The sequence below is a fragment of the Anas platyrhynchos genome, chromosome 2 (assembly GCF_047663525.1).
Source record: "Anas platyrhynchos isolate ZD024472 breed Pekin duck chromosome 2, IASCAAS_PekinDuck_T2T, whole genome shotgun sequence".
NCBI lineage: Eukaryota > Metazoa > Chordata > Aves > Anseriformes > Anatidae > Anas > Anas platyrhynchos.
Window position 1 is genome coordinate 64389657 of NC_092588.1, and position 20477 is coordinate 64410133.

General features: G+C 38.7%; 1 protein-coding gene across 1 annotated transcript in view; it reads left to right on the forward strand.

The window, feature by feature from the left end:
• ELP2 (elongator acetyltransferase complex subunit 2) overlaps window positions 1-14020 on the forward strand; it is a 35010-nt gene extending 20990 nt beyond the window's left edge. The window contains exons 15-22 of the mRNA XM_027451835.2: window positions 1385-1480; window positions 1608-1665; window positions 6872-6944; window positions 7349-7535; window positions 9212-9333; window positions 9835-9977; window positions 10512-10625; window positions 11597-14020. Of these exons, the coding sequence (XP_027307636.1) occupies window positions 1385-1480; window positions 1608-1665; window positions 6872-6944; window positions 7349-7535; window positions 9212-9333; window positions 9835-9977; window positions 10512-10625; window positions 11597-11753 (950 nt within the window). The 3' untranslated portion in view covers window positions 11754-14020. The remainder of the gene's footprint in view (window positions 1-1384; window positions 1481-1607; window positions 1666-6871; window positions 6945-7348; window positions 7536-9211; window positions 9334-9834; window positions 9978-10511; window positions 10626-11596) is intronic.
• Window positions 14021-20477: the final 6457 nt, after the last annotated feature.

Genomic DNA, 20477 nt, shown 5'->3' on the forward strand with positions numbered 1-20477 from the left:
ATCCTTCCTTGAATCGTCCATTTATCTGCTTTTCGTTCCTCCCCTAAACATCCCATAATAAGTCTTGTGCAAACCCCAAATGCTCATTCCCTGCCTTCTAGGACCCACACCCTAGAGGAAGTAACCCCACTCAGTGCTCCCAGGAGCTGCTTTCTCCTTGTCAGTTGATCTGGATGGGTTTCATGCCCAGGCACTGGGGCTGATTGCCTTCCTGAGATGGACTTGGAAGTGTCTGGAATCCCCAACCTGCTGTTCTGTTTTCTCCATGCTTCTCCCTCTCCCTAGATGAGGAGTTGCTTTGTTGTACGTGAAGAAATTCATAAAACGTAATTTGGCAAAACCTATTTTTGCTCTTTCACCTCTTTCAATCTTTCCCCTGACAGAGGGAAATAAAAGTTCCATCTTCTAGAGCATCTTCACACATACGATAACTAATTTCAACTGATTTCATGTGGCACATCCAGCAGTGGCACTATAAATAGAAAAACTGTCAAATTCTCCTCTATTGTCTGTTATTGTCCAGCAAATGCTGTCAGCATTGACGGCTTAGGTTAAAGTGCCTTATAACTCTGTTCCTGCTTACCCTGCAGAAAAATCTTAATGGTGAATGATGATCTCAAATTAGATAAATGCTGATGTATTTTTTTTCAAGTGGGGAAGGCAGGATGATAGGATGATCTCTCTTCTGCTGAGATTTCTATACTTTATTTTTTTTTAAATACTGTATTTAAAATGTGCTTTTGGCAAAAAGGCACTATTCCCCGTCTTTGTATCTTTTTCTTAAATAATACCTTCAAAGTGAAGGATAGAGCTGAATTTTAACATAACTGAGTAATTTCAGTTACTTTTAGTACTTTTGCCTAAAGCTAAAGGCTAAGCTCTTGGCAGTTTTGCTGAAGTTTGCACGCTGTAGATAGACTTTTACAAGTATGGCTTTTCACGTAAGCGTCTACATGAAACCTGGAAATCCTTCATTTGTGTCTGAGATTTTTGCTTAAAATTTTCCAGTGCAAAAGGAAAAAAGTTTTAACTTTTTGGGAAGCACAGTTTCAGCTCCAAGTGGCTGATTCTTTCAGATATACCAAAATCTCCAGAAATCTCTAAAAGAGACTGTGCCAATGGGGAGGTCAGTCCCATACTCAAATTGCTCCAAAGGCTGTTATTTTAATATATATATTTTGCCTTCTCAGTCTCATGTTCATTAAAATAACTAGATTCAAATATTTGTATTATTGTAGCTCTGCAAGTAGAGAAACCTAATTTCAAATTTTAGAAACTTTGATTTTAGAAATAATAGAGGGTTTTCAGTTGAATAATATGTGCTCATATTTTCCACTGTGTCAAGTGTGTTCTCTACAGCTAATAAAGTCCTTGTTTTGAATAGGAGATATGCCTGCTCAACCAGCTGAAGATGAAGAAACTTTTAATACCATTTCTAATCAGTATCCTGAGATTTATTTTCAACCTCTGATCCTTACAGGTATGAGATGAATTTAGATTTTATGAAATAGAGAATGAGATTCATTGGATGTTAGCTTTGAAGCATTATTTAGCTGATTTTAGATTATCTAGTACCAGATTTTGAATGTCTTACTAATGTCTTTTAGAACCTCCCCCAGAGGATCACTTGCTGCAGAATACCTTGTGGCCTGAAATTCAGAAGTTGTAAGTTTTCTTTTTTCTTTATTTTACTTTTTTTTTTTTTTCTAGAAAACTATTGTAACATTGATTTGATCTAGTCTGATCTTACAACTCTGCCTGACTTACTACCTGATTTGACTTCATGCAGTGTATACCTTGTTAAATAAATACATGAATCCAAAAGTTAGGAAACTGGATAAAATGGCAGTTGGGCCTTGTGTGTCTCAAAACTGTTTCACTAATTGTACACGTGAATTTTTTCATGTTTTAGCACAAAGCTATTCTTCTTTTGAATTTGTAATAGTCAGAGTTGTTGTCCCTTTAGGTTTTTGTCTTTTGGAGGTCTGTGTAAGGCACAGGTCCCTGTTTTCCCTCCTTGTGCCAAGATAATAGTAACCTCTCTAGTCTGCTATAGGGACCTATTGCACATTTCTGCGGTCTTATCTGTGCTCTGGAATATGATAGGCTCTTTGTGTGGTGTAACCTTGGTTTATGTCTGTCTGCTCGGTGCATCTGCTTAAACCTTGGCCACACTGAAAGTCTCACAGTATAAAGAATTTTCTGCTTCGTGGCAGACTGCAGATCAAGTCTGTCTTTCTGGTATGGATGTAGTGCCACTGCTAAAGGTTGAAGTATCAAATAAGGAGCTTTCCCCTAGAGGCTAACAGAGTTATAAGATGCAATAGCAGAAGAATATAAGAAGCAGCAGCTGAAACAGGCTGTGGCTAGTGGTGGAACACAGTGGTGAATGTTGAATAAGATGTTTACAGACACAGTTTGGGTATTGAATGCTGTCAGGGTAGGTTATGGATTGCAAAGGTAATAGGTCACGCCAATAACTGTTTTGAGGTGGGATGGTTTTAGAATTCATCTTCTGTTTTGTTTCCTCTTTTCTGAGATGCACCTAAAGTAGTGATTTTATAACAATTTGCAAACAAAGATTTGTAACCTGGTTGTTCATTCAGGATCTCAGTAACACAAATTGCAGTCTTCAAAGTTTTCATACTTGTAGGCCTCCACCTGAAGAGTTGGTTTTAGCTATGTGTTGCTGCCTCTACCCTTTACGAGCTTAATCAATTTTTTTTTCTTGTCTGGCTGTTGCTCATATCAGTTCTTTGAACCTCTCAGCACGGTTGCAAGTGGCAGTGCTAGGGAGTTGAGAGGCACTTGGAGGGGAAATGCAAAAAGGCTTTTTAACTGTAGCTTTTTCAAGACTGTTTTAAGTGAGTTTAGTTAGCAATGCTGCTCTGGAAGCAGAGATGTGAATAGGAAACTGAATATTTATATGTATTGGGAAGGATTCTTATTTCTGATCTTGATTCTACAGCACAAAAGCACGAAGCATTTGAAGCTCTTACAGGTTTACTTATGTGAATCTCCTGAAACACTGGTCATGGACAGAAACAAAAATGTTGAGCCTTTGCTGATAACTACATTTACCTTTATGCATTACCAGTTTCATTACTTTATTTGGAAGGAAAATTATTTTTTAAAAAAAAGGGGGGGGGATGACAGTCTCTGCAAATTGCTTTCATTTGACCAAGCAGAAGGTTTTGTAGGAGGTCAGCTTTACCTTCAACTGGGCATTTAATCTTCTTTGAATACTTTTAAACACTTCTACTGCCAGGGAAGCTGGCCAAAATTAGACTGTATCTGTACAATAATTACCAATTGTTCTGTTAAATGCCTCTCCTGTTCATGCTGTGGCCGCTAATGTGGCCACTTACGTAAGTAGTGAAAAAGGGACAAGGCAAAAATTTTTCTTCATTTGCCTTTGACAGTTCTCAACATCTAATACGGTATTAATCCTTGATATTCTGTTACAGGAATACTGGCTATCAACTCTTCTATTCTCCATTCAGTAAGATATCCTATATTTTATGATTGTCTTCAGGTGACTGATCTAAGCAGTTTTTCCTCTGTTTTTAGAGAAACTGCTAATGATAGCAATTCCTTTGTGCAAGGGAAACAAGATGTGGAGTGTCTGTAGACTTTCAATTTTTTTTTCCTCAGGATAATCTTGAAAGAAGTAACATGAAATCACATAATGCAGATTTCAGGTTGCCATAGCAGCAGAAAAACAGCATGAGGAACTGACTTGCTAAAAATAGCTTGTTTGTTATTGACATTTGTGTATTCCCAGCTATAACTCAACACCAGATTTTGAAGGATTAGTGTTTGGTGTTGATAACCGGTTGAGTGGGTTTTAGTATGAAGAACTCGATGAATTTTTTACATAATCTGATAACTTTAAAATAAAAATATGATAAATCCTGTGAGAGTATGCTAATCTTTATCCGCTTGGAAAATTACCATAGAGTGTTTATATGCAGTGTGTACATCTCGTATAATACATTGGGAAGTCTTGAGAGATCCTTTGCAACAGTAGAAAATTACAGTAATCATTCATCTGGAAACTTTGAATGTCCAGTCAACTTACCTGTGCATAAAAAATGTTGTGAATTACGCACTGCTAGGGCAAAATCTCTTGTGGCTGGAAGTGTCACTTCATTATTCATTCATGCAGTTGCTCCTCTCTCCACTCGGAAGCTTTGCTGTGCTGTGTTACGTAAGGCAGAGATCAGATTTGAATATGTGGGGGTGGAGGAAGGGGCTGTACTGGGGCTTCTGTACTTGCAATCTTCGTCTTTAATGAAGTCACACTTCGGTGATCTCTGATGCGTGTTATAGTTCAGTTTGTTATTTATGTATCTGCTTGGGGGCGGGGGTTGTATCGCCTTCAGCCTTCCAGGGATCGCGTGAAACTAAATGGCACAAACCGTCACTTGTTCACGGCGTTGCTTTAAGCTTTGGGGATTGGTTTGGGGGAGTGAAGCTGTGGCTGATGATGTCCAACCATCATAGCAGTGGGAGGCTCCTTCCTCTCCTCTCTTCCTTTTCATCTCTTCCCCCGGTTTGCAGGGTTCTGCCCTCAAGGGTAAGGAGACAACGCTGTTCAGATTTAGCTCTACAGAGGTGGACAGTTCTCAGAATGACTTCCTCGGTCAGCAGCGTTGCAAAGACGTCGTTACGTGGGATTGATGTTCATGGGATTTTACTTGCAGCCAAAACAGCCATCTGTTTAAAAGACAAATTACTGTCTGTATCTGTTGAACGGAATCCAGAAGAGTAGCTGCTGGATGTATCCCACAGGCAGACTCCCACATTCGTGTCTGAAGTTTGGGCATGCACTGCCTTTTTATGAAGAGTAACCGTGCCCAGGCTGTTTGGGGGGAGAGGGACGGGTGGCTGTACTTAATTGGAATGTTAATTTGCAAATCTGATTGTGTCTTATAATGATGAAGTTACGTGCTTCTTCTCACCCTGCCACCAGTAGGAGTTTTATCATAATGCTTGCCTTTAAGACAAATTTCTGGAGACTGCTGTGTATTGAAAACCAGTGAAAGTCTGGTTTCTTCAACAGAGGAAAAAAAAAAAACAAAAAAAACATTTCTTCCATGAAAAGTATACTTTCAATGAATTTCAGTGAAGGAAAAATAAGCCGTGGAATAACTTGTGAAACAAGTCTGCAGTTGCTTTGCTTTTATCTCATGTAATGTAGTATTGCGGGGCATTTAACAGTAACATTTTGAGCTTCTGCACACCACTTTGCTCTTGTTAAATAGAGACATTAACATCTAATCTTTCTCCTTAAAAGAAAATAAGACCTAAGATAACATCTTTTTGCAAAGTCACATGAGCAGGACTGTCATAGGTCAGACCAAGAGCCTATATACATCAGTGTTATCTCCAGTAAAGACAGTGGCAGTAGGAGATGCTGTTTGCAGGGGTGCAGGAGCACCACTTAGTGCTGTCTTCCAAAGAAGGAGAGGACAGCTACATGTAAGCAGGCATCCAAATAAAAGTTGTTCTCTGGGGTGTTCTCCCAGCTTATCTGTTTTCAGTCCAGGAGCTTCTCAAGCTGAATATGCATTTTTGTCTTGTTTCAACAACACTCACTTGTCTTCTCTTCCATACACTTGTGTAGGCCTGCTTGAACCAGTGGCAAATTGCAACTCTCTTGATACCCTGCCTCACAGAGGTCAGCAAGTGTGAAGAATCCTCCTAGCTATTTTTGGTAATAGAAAAACCAACAAAACCTTGGTTTCCCATCCAACCCTTGTGTTTTTTGCAGATCAGCTTTGTTACCTGTCATATTCTTCAGGCAGAGGAAGTCTAGCCTACTTGATTGCTGCCTGTGCAGAAGTAATAAACAATCTGAGTATAAGGCCATGGGGAGAAATAACCAGGTTCTGGTGCCTCTGTACTTGATGACACTGAAAACAGTGTCCTGAAGTCATCTTTGTTCAAAAATGATGTTGGAAAAGCTAGAAAAGAGGGAGGAGACTCCCTTTGAGACTGACCACATACAAACGTCATTTACCTTTTGTTCACAGGGATTTCTGTATTATTCCTTACGTATTTGTGTAAGCGAGTTGCATGGTCTAGATCTCATCCTAGAATTGTTATACCTTTGCTCAGAACAGAAAAGGAAATGCTTCCCTAGGTGCTAGAAAGCAAAGCCTCTATGTACGAACCGGTATTTAGCTGATATTTTTCTACTGTTTCTAGATGTTCCTAATTTTATTCTGCTTCCAGCCTGTTTTGTGACTAATGGCAATTTGTTAGCCTGTGTTGTTTTTCTGTTTATTAGTTAACCCCCAATCCAAATATGTGACGTTCCAAGACAATTTGTGTAAAAATCTTTGTGAAGCTGCTTTTTTTTTTTTTTTTTTTTTTTTTTTTACATCTTTCTTCTGATATGGTTCTTGTCCTCTAATTCAGAAATCTTTCAGTATTTCACAGAGCAGGCATCCTTTAGCTGAGTCTTTGCGGTGTATTTACTTTATGATCTTCAAATATGTGGCTTCTGATTTTTATCAATAACGTTAAAATTGCTTTATAAGAAAATAAGAATGCATTAAATGCTGTCTCTGTCTGCTTTGTTAATCATTGCAGTAGTGTTTGCATTGCTGGTGCTTTAGGACTGTGGAATGGGCTGGAGAGATTGTTCTGTAGACAGTTCCTAAGCATGAAAGAATTTATGCAGATGTTTAAATTGAATGCAGAGCATTATTAGGAATTATTTCGGATGCAGTACAGAAAGTGGCGGGATGCTCCTGGTTTATACCTTTCTTTTCTGCAAAGGGATTGAAATCAACGTAAAAGCATTGATGCATATTACGAACAGGACCGTGATGTGTTAAATATCTTTTCACATTTATTTCAGATACGGACATGGATATGAAATTTTTTGTGTTGCTTGCAATAATTCAAACACTTTAATTGCCTCAGCATGTAAGGTAAGAAAAGATTCTAGCACCATCTAGTGAAAAGTGCTGTCATATTTCTTGGGCTGACAGAGCAGGTGTCAGAATTCAGTTTGAGCTGAATCTGCTCTGAATATGAAAGATTTTGTGTAAGTAACTTTCCTTGCAAAGGTGAGAATGAATACAGAAACTCTATTATTCATAAATGATATGTAGTTCATTTGAAGATATTAGCTGAATTCTAACAAATACAGGTATAAAACATTTTTCATTGATACGTTGTCAACTCTGATAGAAAATAGTGAACCAAAATTTTGCAGAGGAAACACTCCAACTCCATGGTAAGCCTTAAAGTAAGCCCCTTAATATCTTAGTATGTTGAGACGTGTGATTTTTATATTTGCTCTCTTTAATTCTCACTGACGTTTTTTTTAAAGGCTTCCAAAAAAGAACATGCAGCAATTATTTTGTGGAGCACTACTTCTTGGAAGAAACTACAGAGTTTGTCATTTCACAATCTGACTGTTACTCAGCTGGCATTTTCTCCTAATGACCAATTTTTATTAGCAGTTTCTAGAGACAGGAATTGGTCACTGTGGAGGAAACAGGACTCATCAGAGTCAGGTAAGATGTGTGAAATGGATGTATTCATTTGAAAACTCTAAGATTTGTTCAACATTTTGGGCTTAAATATTTGAAAGACTTATTAATTAAATAAATAACTGGACATTTTCCTTACAACTTTTAAGAATTAATAGTGGTATAAGTTCCTGTGGCTTTAGGAACAGCAATTAATGTTGTATAGAAAAGCTAGAAAATGTAGAAAAGGATATAATCAGGCAGTAAATGACATTTAATTGATGGACATAATGAAGTCTGCTGTTTGTCCTCCTGCCTTCTGCTTGTGATTGTGCACTTCTGATTTACTGAAATCACGTATACGTGCCAGAGTGTAATGTCTGAATTTCACACTGGTATTCTACCATACAAAACCTTTGCTATGGTGTTCTGTGCAGGCTAGGCTGGAAGGTTCATAATTATACTGGTGTCCGGCATAGCGCTGCCTTTTCCCTTTTTACAGGGCATGACACTTTGAGACTCTTGACAGGATTAATTTCTGTCTTTGGTGTGGGTTTCTGATAATCCTACACAATTGATTAATTTGACTAGGGCTGGCTCTGTCTATAAAATAGAGCAGACAGTAAAGATTCCATTTACTTTGTCATTAGGACTTTCAGCCTTGTGAAATCATGAGGAGGTTGCCATTGAACACTTAAATGGATTCCTTGAACAGATGCTTGTGCTTAAACGATTATCATTGCCCTGTTGACTTACAAGAGCCCAGTAGTCTTTATGCGCCACTAAGGTTACTGAGCTCTGTAGAGTTTTTGTAGAGACTTGGCAATGAGTTTTGGCCCCATCAGACTGTGTCTGGTTGTGTTCTGGCTTGAGATTTGTTCTATTCAGGCTTCTATTCTAAAGCCTGGCATATTGTTCACAGTAGTTACATAATGTTTTGGGTTAAGGAGTACAAATTCGTATAAGAAGCAAGTAGAGGAAACCCTCTTTTCATCTGTTCATCGATAAATTTTCTGTCTACAAGGAATATTGTTATAGGTATAAAGCAAAACTGCTTCAATTGTCATCCCAACAAGTGGTTAGTCAACATCTATGCTCCAAAATGACAGTCTTTTCTACTTAGGAAAAGCTTTCCTATTTAGTGATCTGCTAATCAGATATATTGCCTGATTGTATGTATAGTGAAATGGCAACCTGTCTCTTTGGGAACAGATTAATCTTTAGGATTGGATCATTATGATATGAGTTCTTGGGACTTTACTGGTAATAGTAACTATAGTAACTATATAGTAGTAACTATATAGTAACTGTAGTAACTGTATAGTAACTATATAGTAACTAAATAGTAACTATAATGAGATTGGGAAGGGGGTATATGTGTACCCATGGTAAAAATTACTCAATACTAAGGCTTTTGAAATCAGTGTTCTTATTAAAATCTTCCAAAGAACCTCGATGTCTTATGCTTGGAATTCATTTCTTTTGAAACAGATAAAGATACTGTTCCCACTTCTTGTGCTGTAAGGGCTGACTGTTACGGTCTTAAACCAGTAATTATTATGGTTGTGTGATTAATGTACTTCCAATTGCTTTAAAGATGAGTGGAATAATGTCCAACTATTCCTGCAGTCCTCACTGTACTAAGTAAGTGAGGGTGACAGTTACTTTCAATAAACAAAGCAGTTGAAGCAAGGGTTTTTCCTCTCTGTGCTTTATTCTAGGCCCAGTTTTCAGTTGCTGTGCATACACAGACAAAAATACAGCTGTTCACAGTCGAATCATTTGGTCCTGTGATTGGACACCAGATAGCAAGTATTTTGTTACTGGCAGTCGAGACAAAAAGGTAATTAATATAAAAAGGAATGTTAAAAGCCCAGAATTATTTAAAATATATTTTAGGTTAGCAAATACTATATTCTCATGGGCCCATAGTTTATAAACACAAAAAGCTTGTAGTGTGTGTTATCACAGAGATCATGGAAACTTTCATATGCTAAATAAAGTGCTTGAATACGTATGTACAAGACAACGGTCTGTCAGTTGGACTTCCTCCTATCTTAACTTCACACAGTACAATAAGCATATGTCACATAAGAGTTATGGGTCTCTACTTAAGTTTTTCTTTTTTTTTTTGTAGTAGAATCTGTGTTTGTTATTAGTATATTTAATAAAATCAAGCAGACTTTCTAAAAGTTAGATTTTCATGGATAGAAATTATGACTGTTTTACTGGTCATTGTTCTGTGCTCTGAGAGCATTTTAACTACATAATTCCGTAATTCTTTTGTGAATGCATTTACAAAAAGAATAAAGTGAAACTTCCTAGATGATTCTCTTTCTAACAGGTCATTATATGGGGCCAGTGTGATTTATCTATGCCTGCTGAAGGGAATATACCAGATTCGATCAAGCCTTGTTCAACCGTACTGGATGCCATGGATTCTGTTACAGCTGTTAGTATCAGCCACGTGCTAACTCCTGATGGAAGGTATTGCTGTTTTCTATAATACCATTTTACACTTAACTTGAAATTAGTATTCATGTTTTTCTCCCTTTAGTCAATTTTCTGTGGCTAAACAGCTCCTAAAATTTAGCTATCAAATATTTTGACCATTCTTTGACTGCATTAACTTTTCTTCCTGCTTTCCTGGCATCTTTCAGGTAACAGTAATTTCTCCAAACAGCATAACAAGAAAGGGAGGGGAGGGCAAGGAGGAAGGGCTAATGCATCTGAAACATTCATTCTTCTTACAGCATTGACTGGTCTGATGCTGCAATAACCTCATTATGAGTGTTGTACTTTTTTATTCTAAGCAGAATAATATTTTGCAGATTTCTGCTTTCTTCATTTTTATGAAGAAGCTCTGATTTAATTTTTTTTCATGAAAAACTGTGTATTGAATTGAAGGGCAAGGTGCAACACACCATCTTTGAGTGCTAGGTCTTTCTAGCTTGCTTTAGAGCTAGCTTTGCTGAACTGCCTACTGTAATCTCTTAGAAATAATGTTTGTTCTCTTGATAGGTATATTGTTGCAGTAGGCTTAGAGAATGGGAAGATTATCTTGTACACGTGGAAGCAGAGTGGGCAAGAACCGGCACTAGCTGATTGGACTAAGTGCGTTGAGATGGATAACAGGTATGTCTTTTGAAGTAATTTAGCAGCAAGGAAGTGTTCCTATTGAGACAGATAGTGCTGGAGTTCTCTTCTTCTCTTCATAAATTGATATGAAACTGCTTTATTTTTTTATATCAGATATTGTTGTCCTTCTAGGAAAAGGCTGATCTCTGAGCCTACAGATGTTTTTATCAAAACCCAGGAGAAAAAACAAACAAACAAACAAACAAAACAACAACAACAACAAAAAACATACAAGGAGGGAGGTTAAACTCCAAAATACTTCATGCTGTGTAAATGGTCTGAGAAATATTACCCCTTCATTGGCTTAAAGCTCCATTTTCAAAAAAAAAGAAAATGTTGTTAACCATAAAATAAGATGATAGAAAACACTGAAGTGGGAAGAAAGACTCACTGTCGATGTACATCAGTAAAGCATTTTGGAGTGGATGACAGAAAGTTTTCTTGAGCAGTTTCTAGCAGAAACCAAAGGAATGTTAAGCTATATGTGGTGCTGCTATGGTGACAGCTAGAGAAACTCTCTGTGGAGACTTTGAATATTTAATTTGGAGCATTTTCCTAGATTCTTTTTAGCAGCTGGCATTGATAGTACCAGAAATGAAAGTTGATGGTGACTTTGGCCTGTGTGTACTTGAAGTGAATTCAAAAGAGACACCAAGTGACAGGAAGTTGCGGACAAAAAGCCAGAAATCTGTCATATCTCAATAAATGAGATACTAGACCTGCAGCTTAATGTGGTAAAACTTGAAATCAATAGCTGTTTAAATTATTGATGAGTGAGAGGATAAAATGTCACTGGTATTCGAGGCCCTACTTATTTTAAGAATTTAATACCCGCTGGTTGTCACAAGTCAGTTTTTTCTCAGTTGGTAGTGTTAAGAGTACTAATTATATAAATGTTGATGTTTACAGTCACATACCCAACTGTGCTTGACATTTTGCAGTTATGTATGGATTTCTTTTTGTTGCAGCCAAAGTCACGCTCTTGCTGTGAAACGTTTGTGTTGGAGACATCATGAGGGCAGAGCTGGACATAATGATCAGAAAAACAGTGAATGGTTGCAGCTTGCAAGTTGTGGAGCTGATCACTGTGTTAAAATATTCAACGTCAACAGATTTGCTCTTTAGAAAAAACAGCAGGCCTCCCTGTGCAAAATGGGTTCACAACATTTTATTTCAACTTTGTTTAACCATATTGATTTTTGAATTCTGTTTTCTGCCGTGGAAAGTGAAACATCTGAAATATAACTTATTAAAGCATTTTTCACAGTTGTTTAAAATGCCAAATATTTTTCTAATTTTGTAGTTTCAGGAAATGTGAAGTATTTTATATAGTTTGGTTGGTGAGTATCCTGGAACTCAGAGAGAGGAGGTAGGCTGGGGCACAGAAGAACAGTAATGAGATGGCTCTGTTCACTGTGACTCTGGGGTTGATGGGAAGCTGCTGGTATTTGGGTTCTGCTGTGCTTGGGGTTATAAGTGGAGTACTGAATTGTTCTGAACACCTTATTCCTGTTAAATACAACTGTTGGTTAGCCTGCCAGTGCTGGAACTGTGTGTTTCAGCATCTGTAGTTAACCGGAGACAAGAATTCTGCAGCTTTCTTCAATGGCCTTCTTTTCACTGTTTATTACAGTGCTGGTCCAACTCTTAGACCAGCCTACTCCTGCTTTAGAAGGAGTAGCTTGTCCTTATGCTAGGAGTGATCTGCTTGTTTGTTTTTCCCATTAAGTGGGACTTAACGCCTAACCCACAGGCAGCTTAAATCTTCTTCTGTCTCCTCTGTGTAACTGTGAACCTTTCCCATGCAGACTGCTGGGATGGAAGAGCCACCTTTCTTTGCTTCCTCTACAGTTTGAACTGGAAAAGCTTACAAATATTAGTAGTCAGGAGCTGAAAGGTGGCAACTGTTCCCTTATATTGTCGTCTTCGAACTCTTCCTGGCTCTTCTACTGACTCTTCCTGGCTTTTGAGATTTCTGTTGAGAGGCTGAGCGGCTTAACTGAAGTCTAATTGTACTGTAATTAGCATAGAATGATGATAGATTGTGAGTACTTCAAAAAGGCTGCCTTTGCCCTCAGCATGTCTGTCTCTGATTCCAAAGTCTAATTAGAAATTAGTTAAACTTTGGGATTGAAATGATTTTTGTTCTAGAACCAGTTGCTACCCAAACTGGTAGTGCAGAAATAATTGGAATTGTGTTTTACTGTATTGCATCTTTAGCTAAGGAATACAGTGTGGGCCAAACTCTTTTCAGAATAATTATAATTTATGTTTTAAAGGGGGGTGTTATGTTTTATCTTTTTACTTTCAATTCTATTTTTCAGCATTTAACAAAAAAAAAGCAATTCTTTATAATGTCTTAGGCGCATTAAAGCCCTACACCTTAATAAAGATGCTTTGCAATATTCATTTTATTTGTGGTACCCAGTGCTTCCTTCACATGCGTACTTTAAATATTTTAATAACGTATCTTGTCCAAGAATTCTTAAACATAGACTGTATCCTGACAAAAGCAAAATACAACTTACTATTCATGAGGCTTCATAATGTTGCCAAAAATGACCTTTATGTCACAATTGTAATTCCGTATCTGAAACTTGATACTTGAATTTGATGATAATACTAGATAATAATTTTCAATACTAGTTATGTCTTGCCATGAGGCTTCTCTTACCTTCAGGGAAAAGTGAACCATAATATTGTCCCTCACTTGTATTTTGTATTCTTGTTAAACAAACTTTTTACCTATACCAATGTTGTTAAACAAGCACCGGCTATTACATTCTATTCTAAACCATTCTATTACACATGTGGATTTTTGATACTCTTCGTATCAGAGTATACCTCATTTTTCCAACATTAGATGTGTCAGATCTCCACAGTTTGTAACAGACACTTTTTATTTTCAGTTGTTAGAGGTTGTCAGAAGACTTGCACGATATATTTTTTTAAAAGTACAGCTTTCTTTGTTTACATTATCGCTTTACGTATGCCTTTATCTTCTCAGTAAATCAATTATAGTCATCTTAAACCAGCATGTAAATCAGCACCTCGGTCAGATACTGATTTCATCATCTCAACTCATATCAGAAAATTATTTGGATCAACATAAGCGGGATACAAAGGAGAAGTCAGTGTAATTTTAGAGATCATTTTGGGATAACATTGGGCTGCATAATGAAGAGTAGGGTTCTTTAAACAACAAAGTAGTACACTTTATTATAAGTCCCTAAAGAACTTCTGGTTTGCTTGGTTTCTTTATTTAAAAAAAAAAAAAGAACAGCAAGCATTTTCCAGACACTGACTGTATTCACTCTCTATTTCATTTTTCTTGTTTTATTGATTTTGTAAATACTGCTCGAATAAAGTGCCTTCTTGTTGCAAAAACTCAATTATTTTTGAAGAATCTACTGTTGTTTTTGTACATTTGAGTGGCTGTCACTTTTATTTGCTATATTTTTCCATTTATGTGTTTTCTCCTGTGTGTATTCTTGCTGAGAGACATGTTTTCATACATTAAAATAGTGCATACAGTCATGAATAATTGCATACACTTTAAAAAAAAAAGTTATGGCTTTAGTCATATTTGCCTGACTCGCCTGATCACAGTCTTGTTTACCTACCAAGATCTAACTGGTATATGTATCCATTTTTATTTCTGCATTTTTTTTCACTGTTGCCCTGGTCACTGCTGTTCTCTGTTGTGAGGTACCATGCCTCTTTCTATTCCTACACATCCTTCTTTCTTAAAACTCGTTTATTTTTCATGGCTTTCCTTAAATGAAAGCTCTTGTTGCTCTCAGGTGTTCTTTTGTAAGATGGAGTTAGCCTCTATACTTTTGCAAGTTGCTTGTATCTGTAGCAGACAGTTTGATGTCATAAAATAAATAATAAAAATAAATCTAATCTTCTTTCTTCCAATTTATCCTCAATATAGGCTCTGCCAATTCTAATCTTAGGAGGCTCCAACTTTTCACAACAGGGCCTCTGTTATTTCATTTGTTTTCCCTTAATAATGTGACTGTGTGCAGTGGTCAGAGGTAAAAACTTGTTGTCCGGAATTTATGGTGCACCCCATCTTTGCATTGCTTGTTCTTGCCTGCACTTAAATAAGGCTTAGTGACACTCTTGCAGTGATGAAAAGCCAGAGGCAAATGGTACATGACAAAATGCAGCCATCTATAGCAGCCTAATCCTCCATATGAATTTTCTAACTCTGGTTACAACTTCTGAGTTCCTGTTTTCATTTCTGTTATCAGACTGGACAAGGGCAGTATGCTTATTTTAAATCCCAGTGGTCTAGCAGCATACAAAGCTAATGTGACATCCCTTATAAACTGAGGCTTTCCACAGCACTACTTATAATTTATTGTCTTTTTTTTTTTTTTTAACCAACCCTCGCATCTGAAATGTGCAGAACTGGGTCTGTGCAGGTTTAGAAAGCTAAGCTGCTTAGTGCCTCTGCAGTGCTGAAACGCTAACTTTCTGAAGTATTGTGGGCTGACTGATGTGTAGCTTGCCATTAAATAATAGTACACATTTAATTAAATGTTTCCATAAACACTACGGCAGATGAGGCCTTGTTTCCTTCAGATTTGAGCTCTCAGCTAATTGTGAGTTTTCATTAGTTTCCTTGTGATTAGTTACTTAGGACAGCTTTATGTGTGGATTTTTGCTTTCAGCATGACCTTAAGGTGCCAGTTCTTGTCTAGACACTGAATTTGTTCTCTTCTGTCTCAAGCCTATAAAATTGGTGTATTTTTACCTTTAAACTTTACATGTTTAAGACAGACTGGGGTTGAATTGATCCAGTGGATTAAAACAACTCATAAGGATATACGCACATGTGTAAACCATGAAAAAAGATTGGTGTACTCTTAAAAGGCCAGGGTAGTCTTAAACCCATCTACAAAAATGTAAATCCACCTCTGATAAAATGTCAACACTTGCCTCATATTTGGCCCTTTGTAATTAATGCTTCCTTTCCTTTCCCTTTCCCTGTGGTACGGCTTGCATTGGACCAAGAAACCAAAGCAAACTAGCTTACTGGTTTGTTCATATGTGTGCTGTTGAGAAATACCTCAACAGCAGTATCAGCTTTTAGCCCAAAATCTCAATTTTGGGAAGCAAATTGCTTTGTACATTGAAGTTGGTGGGTAAGTTTCCAAATATGTGGCTTTTTTTAATTCCATTTTGAAGTATGGATTATTGCATCTTTCTGCATCAACTAAAGCCATAAATCTATTCAAAAGTCTTTAATCGTACTCCGAATCTCTGTGGCATCTCTGCTTTCAAATACTACATACCCTAGTGCTCCTTATCCCCACTCAGATTTGAGTTGCATAGTTATAGTGCCACATTACCTCATACCTGATTCAAAGCCACAAGGAAATGTAACTAAGATGATGCCATTAACTTCTCCAAGGTATCCCATAAAGGAATACCTGGAAAACACAGAAAGCGAAGTGGCATGTTTTGCAGTGGGAAATCTTGATCCTGCTGTCTTCACATAGGTGGAAAATAATCCTGTGTTTATCACAGAGCAATGATGTATGAAGTCTTTAAACTTATAAATTAAAGAGCTACTCTACAAGAATGACAAAAGGAGAAAGCCGTTTGTAGTTTCTTGAAGGCCTTTTCTTTGTTTTAGTGACCGTGTAACAGCCCTTAGGTACATTATACAATATGCTCACTATACAGTGCCATTGAGAATAGAGTTGTAAAAACTGATGGCATGAGCTAAAATTTATAAAGAATATTCTAATACCTTTTGATGTACTTGAACTAAAGCCAACCCATTAATAATTTGGACAAATGCTGTCAAAAGTACTTTACTGGCTTCCTGCTTGTTCTGAGGAGACTGCAAGGCCAGGGCTATGAACAAGCTGTTTTACGTAGTTAGACTTAAAGAACTAGGATTGTCTTGTCTTAAGGCAGAGTTATCTGTGAAAAACAAAGCAAGAAAAAGTGGGGGTCTTGTTTATGATCTTATATATATAAACAACACCAAGTGGTTACGGAGAATATCCAAAGCCATCTTAAGTCTTATCAGTCCAAAACAAAGGCATCCCGTGAAAAGATGTGGTAACCCTGACTAGCGGGGAGGATGCTGCACTAAGACACGGAGAAAATGAGCTTGTGCGAAATGGAAAGATGAGAGGAGGTGCTGACATTTGACCTGGGCTCCACATGGCAGGCTCTAACCATGGTGAGATACTGACTGTGCCCATTTTTCAGTTATGAAGTGGGAAGAACAGAATTAACACATTAAACATTAAAAACACATTAAATTAACCTTAAAAAGAAAAAAAAAAAAAAGCATCTATTCTTCTGTTGTCATCTGTCTTGTGGGCTGGAACTTCAGAAGCAACTAGAAACTGGTGACAATTTCAAGGAAGTCACTTATTGAGCTCTCAGCTATTGAAAATACCACTTTGGCAACTGTGAGTAATCTCTGTTTTCCCAAATATTTAACGGGAAGAGATGAGGATGCTCGGAGGCTCGCTGCCGATTGCAGCTATTGCGGAGATGAGGGAAGAGGAGGAAACAGCTGTGTCCTCATTTAGACTCGAATCTCACTTTAAGGAAGAAGTGACTGTTGCAAATAAGAGAACTTTAAAATAACCGAGATGGGCAGCAAAAAATATTGCTTGCTCTGTTTCGAGGAGCATCTGGAGCTGTACAAAGGATGAGACAAAATCTCTGACAGTACAAAAATCAGAAGTTGCCTTCAGTGCATGAGGAAGCTGTTGGAGGTGAGAGCTGTTGAGCATCACTTAGCAGTGCTCCATTACTACTGTTTTATCAGCAGCAATTTATTGGGATCCACAGCAGCTCTGAGCAGTAGTTTTGAGGTGGCTGGGAAAGGTGTTTACCCAATTGCTTTCCCATCCCTTGAGCCTCTGACCATTCCCACTTTTGCCCTGTGTACTGCTGCACCTTTGCATGATTGCGGGACCTTCCTTCAGCCACCCCTTCACCCATCTTGATGCCTGTGCCAACCCACGCTTTTCACTTACTCTGCTTCTACCTTTTTACATATTTCACAAATCCATCCCATTCAGAGATCACAGGATCAATCCTGAGCCACAATCACCTCAACTGCCTCCCTGCTGCTTGTCACTCGTGGTGAATTTGGCCCTGGGGAGAAGAGCAGAGCCAGGACATCCCAGCAACACCCCCAAGTACCTGCACCACCCCATGGCTGCAGAACTCAAGACCTGGGCTGCAAATATCCCACTTGGAATGGAACTTTGCACCCTGCAGCACTACCTCCAGGACAGCATCAGACCAAACCCTTGGAGACAGCTTTCTTCCTATAGTGGCCCATAGACTCCCTTTGCAGGTCCCTGAGCACAGACTGTGCTCTCTCTCACCCTGTGATGAATTCTGGTGACTGCATTTGAACGGTTTGTGTTGAGAGGTGTTTTCAAACTTTGCTAGCACCACCATTTTATTTTCTGCAGTAATTCATCAGTGCTGTAGTGCAGAGGTGAAACTAAAAATGGTCTCTCAATCTTCATAGAAGAAATTTAGAGTAGATCGTATGACAAAACACAATGCCTTAACACAATGGCAAGGCTCGTCCCAGTACCCCAGGGTAGCTGTATACCAACTAGGCATGCCCTGGACTTGAAGTCCTCTAAGAAATCTGCTCCATGTAATTGGTGCATGTGCGATTCAGCCAACTTTCATTCTGTACAGATGAGAGGAGAGAAGGTGTTATACCTGAGGCAGTTGCCGCATTACAATAGTGTCACCATTATATGGACTCCAGCTGATCCAAACTGAAATAACAAGGGACTCAGCAATCAATTTTCTCTGCAGAGGAGCTCTTTCCTTTTGAATCAATTGCTTGTGCAAACAAGGATTCCTGAGTTTGTGTTTTTTCCTAAACCTCTCCTCTCTTATTCGCCAACACTTATTTTAAGGTGTTTTACCTTCTCAGTCCCTTCTCCTTTCTTGCAGGCTCTAAATCCCCATACAATCCATCTTTCTTTTCTCTACATCCTCATCTCTCTTCGTATTGTTCTTGTAAGGTAATCCTCTGCTTTTTAATACAAGATCCTAAGGGAGCGTGTACATATCAAGTATAGCATTCTCTTGGTATTTTGCCTTCTGCCTCCTAAGCCTCTGTGTACAATTCCTCCTCGGCTGGGTTTTTGGCTTTTGGTATTTACACAGACTGTCCAGCCTCGTTACCTTCTTTTTCCCTGACAGCAAATTGGACGCTGTGTATGTGCGAGCAGCGTACCTTCCTCTCTTCCTAAAGCATAAGCTGTCTGCCTGCCACTGGGGGGAATTCTTCCCCTCAACAAAAGTGAATTGACTGCAGTGTCTCCAAGGGAAGCTCTCCTAGCACTTCTCAAGATAAAACAATTGTTATGTTTGCCTTTTCATTTCATAATCGTGGAGAGGCTCTATCCGAGGAGTTTTCATATAAAGATGTACATCTTCGAGAGAATATCAGTACTCTGCAGACACTCTTTTTGGAGCTTAGGAGCTTTCTACCAGTCAAACCCTTTGCTCTGACATGGCAAGCAGACCTATATGGGCCTGTCACGTATCAATTCACTGCCAGATGCTACTAGACTTCACTGCTGTCCACAGAGGGCACTGAACTGTGGCACAAATTTCTCCCTCTCTCTGCAGAAGAGGTTGAGCAGAGATGGTCCCTTCTGCAGGGAAGAGCCTGAGACTCCTGTGGGTTGATCCGTGTGGGTCTTCAGGGTGAGTGTCTCACCTACACAGGCCCTGAAGGTGCGATGTTCCTGCTGGTGGTGTGAACCTACCATGGATGCATTGCTCAAACTTCTGCTTCTTTGGTGTGCACACGTGCTGTCTGTATCTGAGATGTTGCTGTGCCTTCAGGAACAGTCCCAGTTCACCAAGCCCACTGGGTTTGTTCGAGGCAGGAGCCCCTCTCCACCTGGTGAGTATTGATTCAGGCTGGCGAGCTGCCTCTACAGATCGAGCTACACAGTAAACCAGGAAGTGAAATGTAGTCTGGTAATTGTGTAAAGCCAATAAAAAGGTGTAAAAGCTGTTTTCAGGTTGGCTGCAACTAGGAAAAGGACAGCTTCAACTTTTTGTACCCATCAAAAAGAATTTGGCTATGTTTTATCGTATAGGAATTATTTTCATGGCTCAAAAGAGGTGTTACATCTGGGATGTGCCGTTCTGCAATTCCCATTAACTGCTGAAAAATGCATTTCCATAAGTTACTAGTAATGAAAATTGTTAGCACAATGTTTTTATTAATAACTGAAATAAAATGCAGTCTGTATAATTCTGTTATGCTGTTGCTGTGTGAACTACGATTTGGAAAGGAGCTCAGGATGTCTCTAGTGCAAGCTTCTGCTCCAAGCAGGATCAGCTATGAGATCAGACCAGGCTGCTCAGGGCTTTACTCAGTATGGTCTTGAAAATCTCATAAGATATACTCTGCACAGCCTCTCTGGACAATCTGCTTCATTGCTGACTGTCCTTGTGGAGAAGTAGTTTCTTCTTACATTGGCTCTGAACCTCTCTTATTTCAGCTTACTTGGCTCATCTTCCTACAATGAAGATCTGGGCTCCCTACATCTTCATGGCCTCCTCCTGGGTATCAGGAGGCTGCTGTCAGGTGCTCCCAAAGCCCTCTCTTCCCCTATTGAACCAGCCCTGTCCCTCTTCACAGGGTGACTTCTCCAGATCTCTCACCACCTTGGTGGCCTGCCATTGAACATGCTTCAGCTTAACAACATCTTTCCTGTGTACTGAGCCCAAAAACTGGACACAGCCTACACACGATCTGTTACAAGAGACCTCTCTGGTGCCTGTTGCTCAATTTCCACCCCCAAGAGGCCA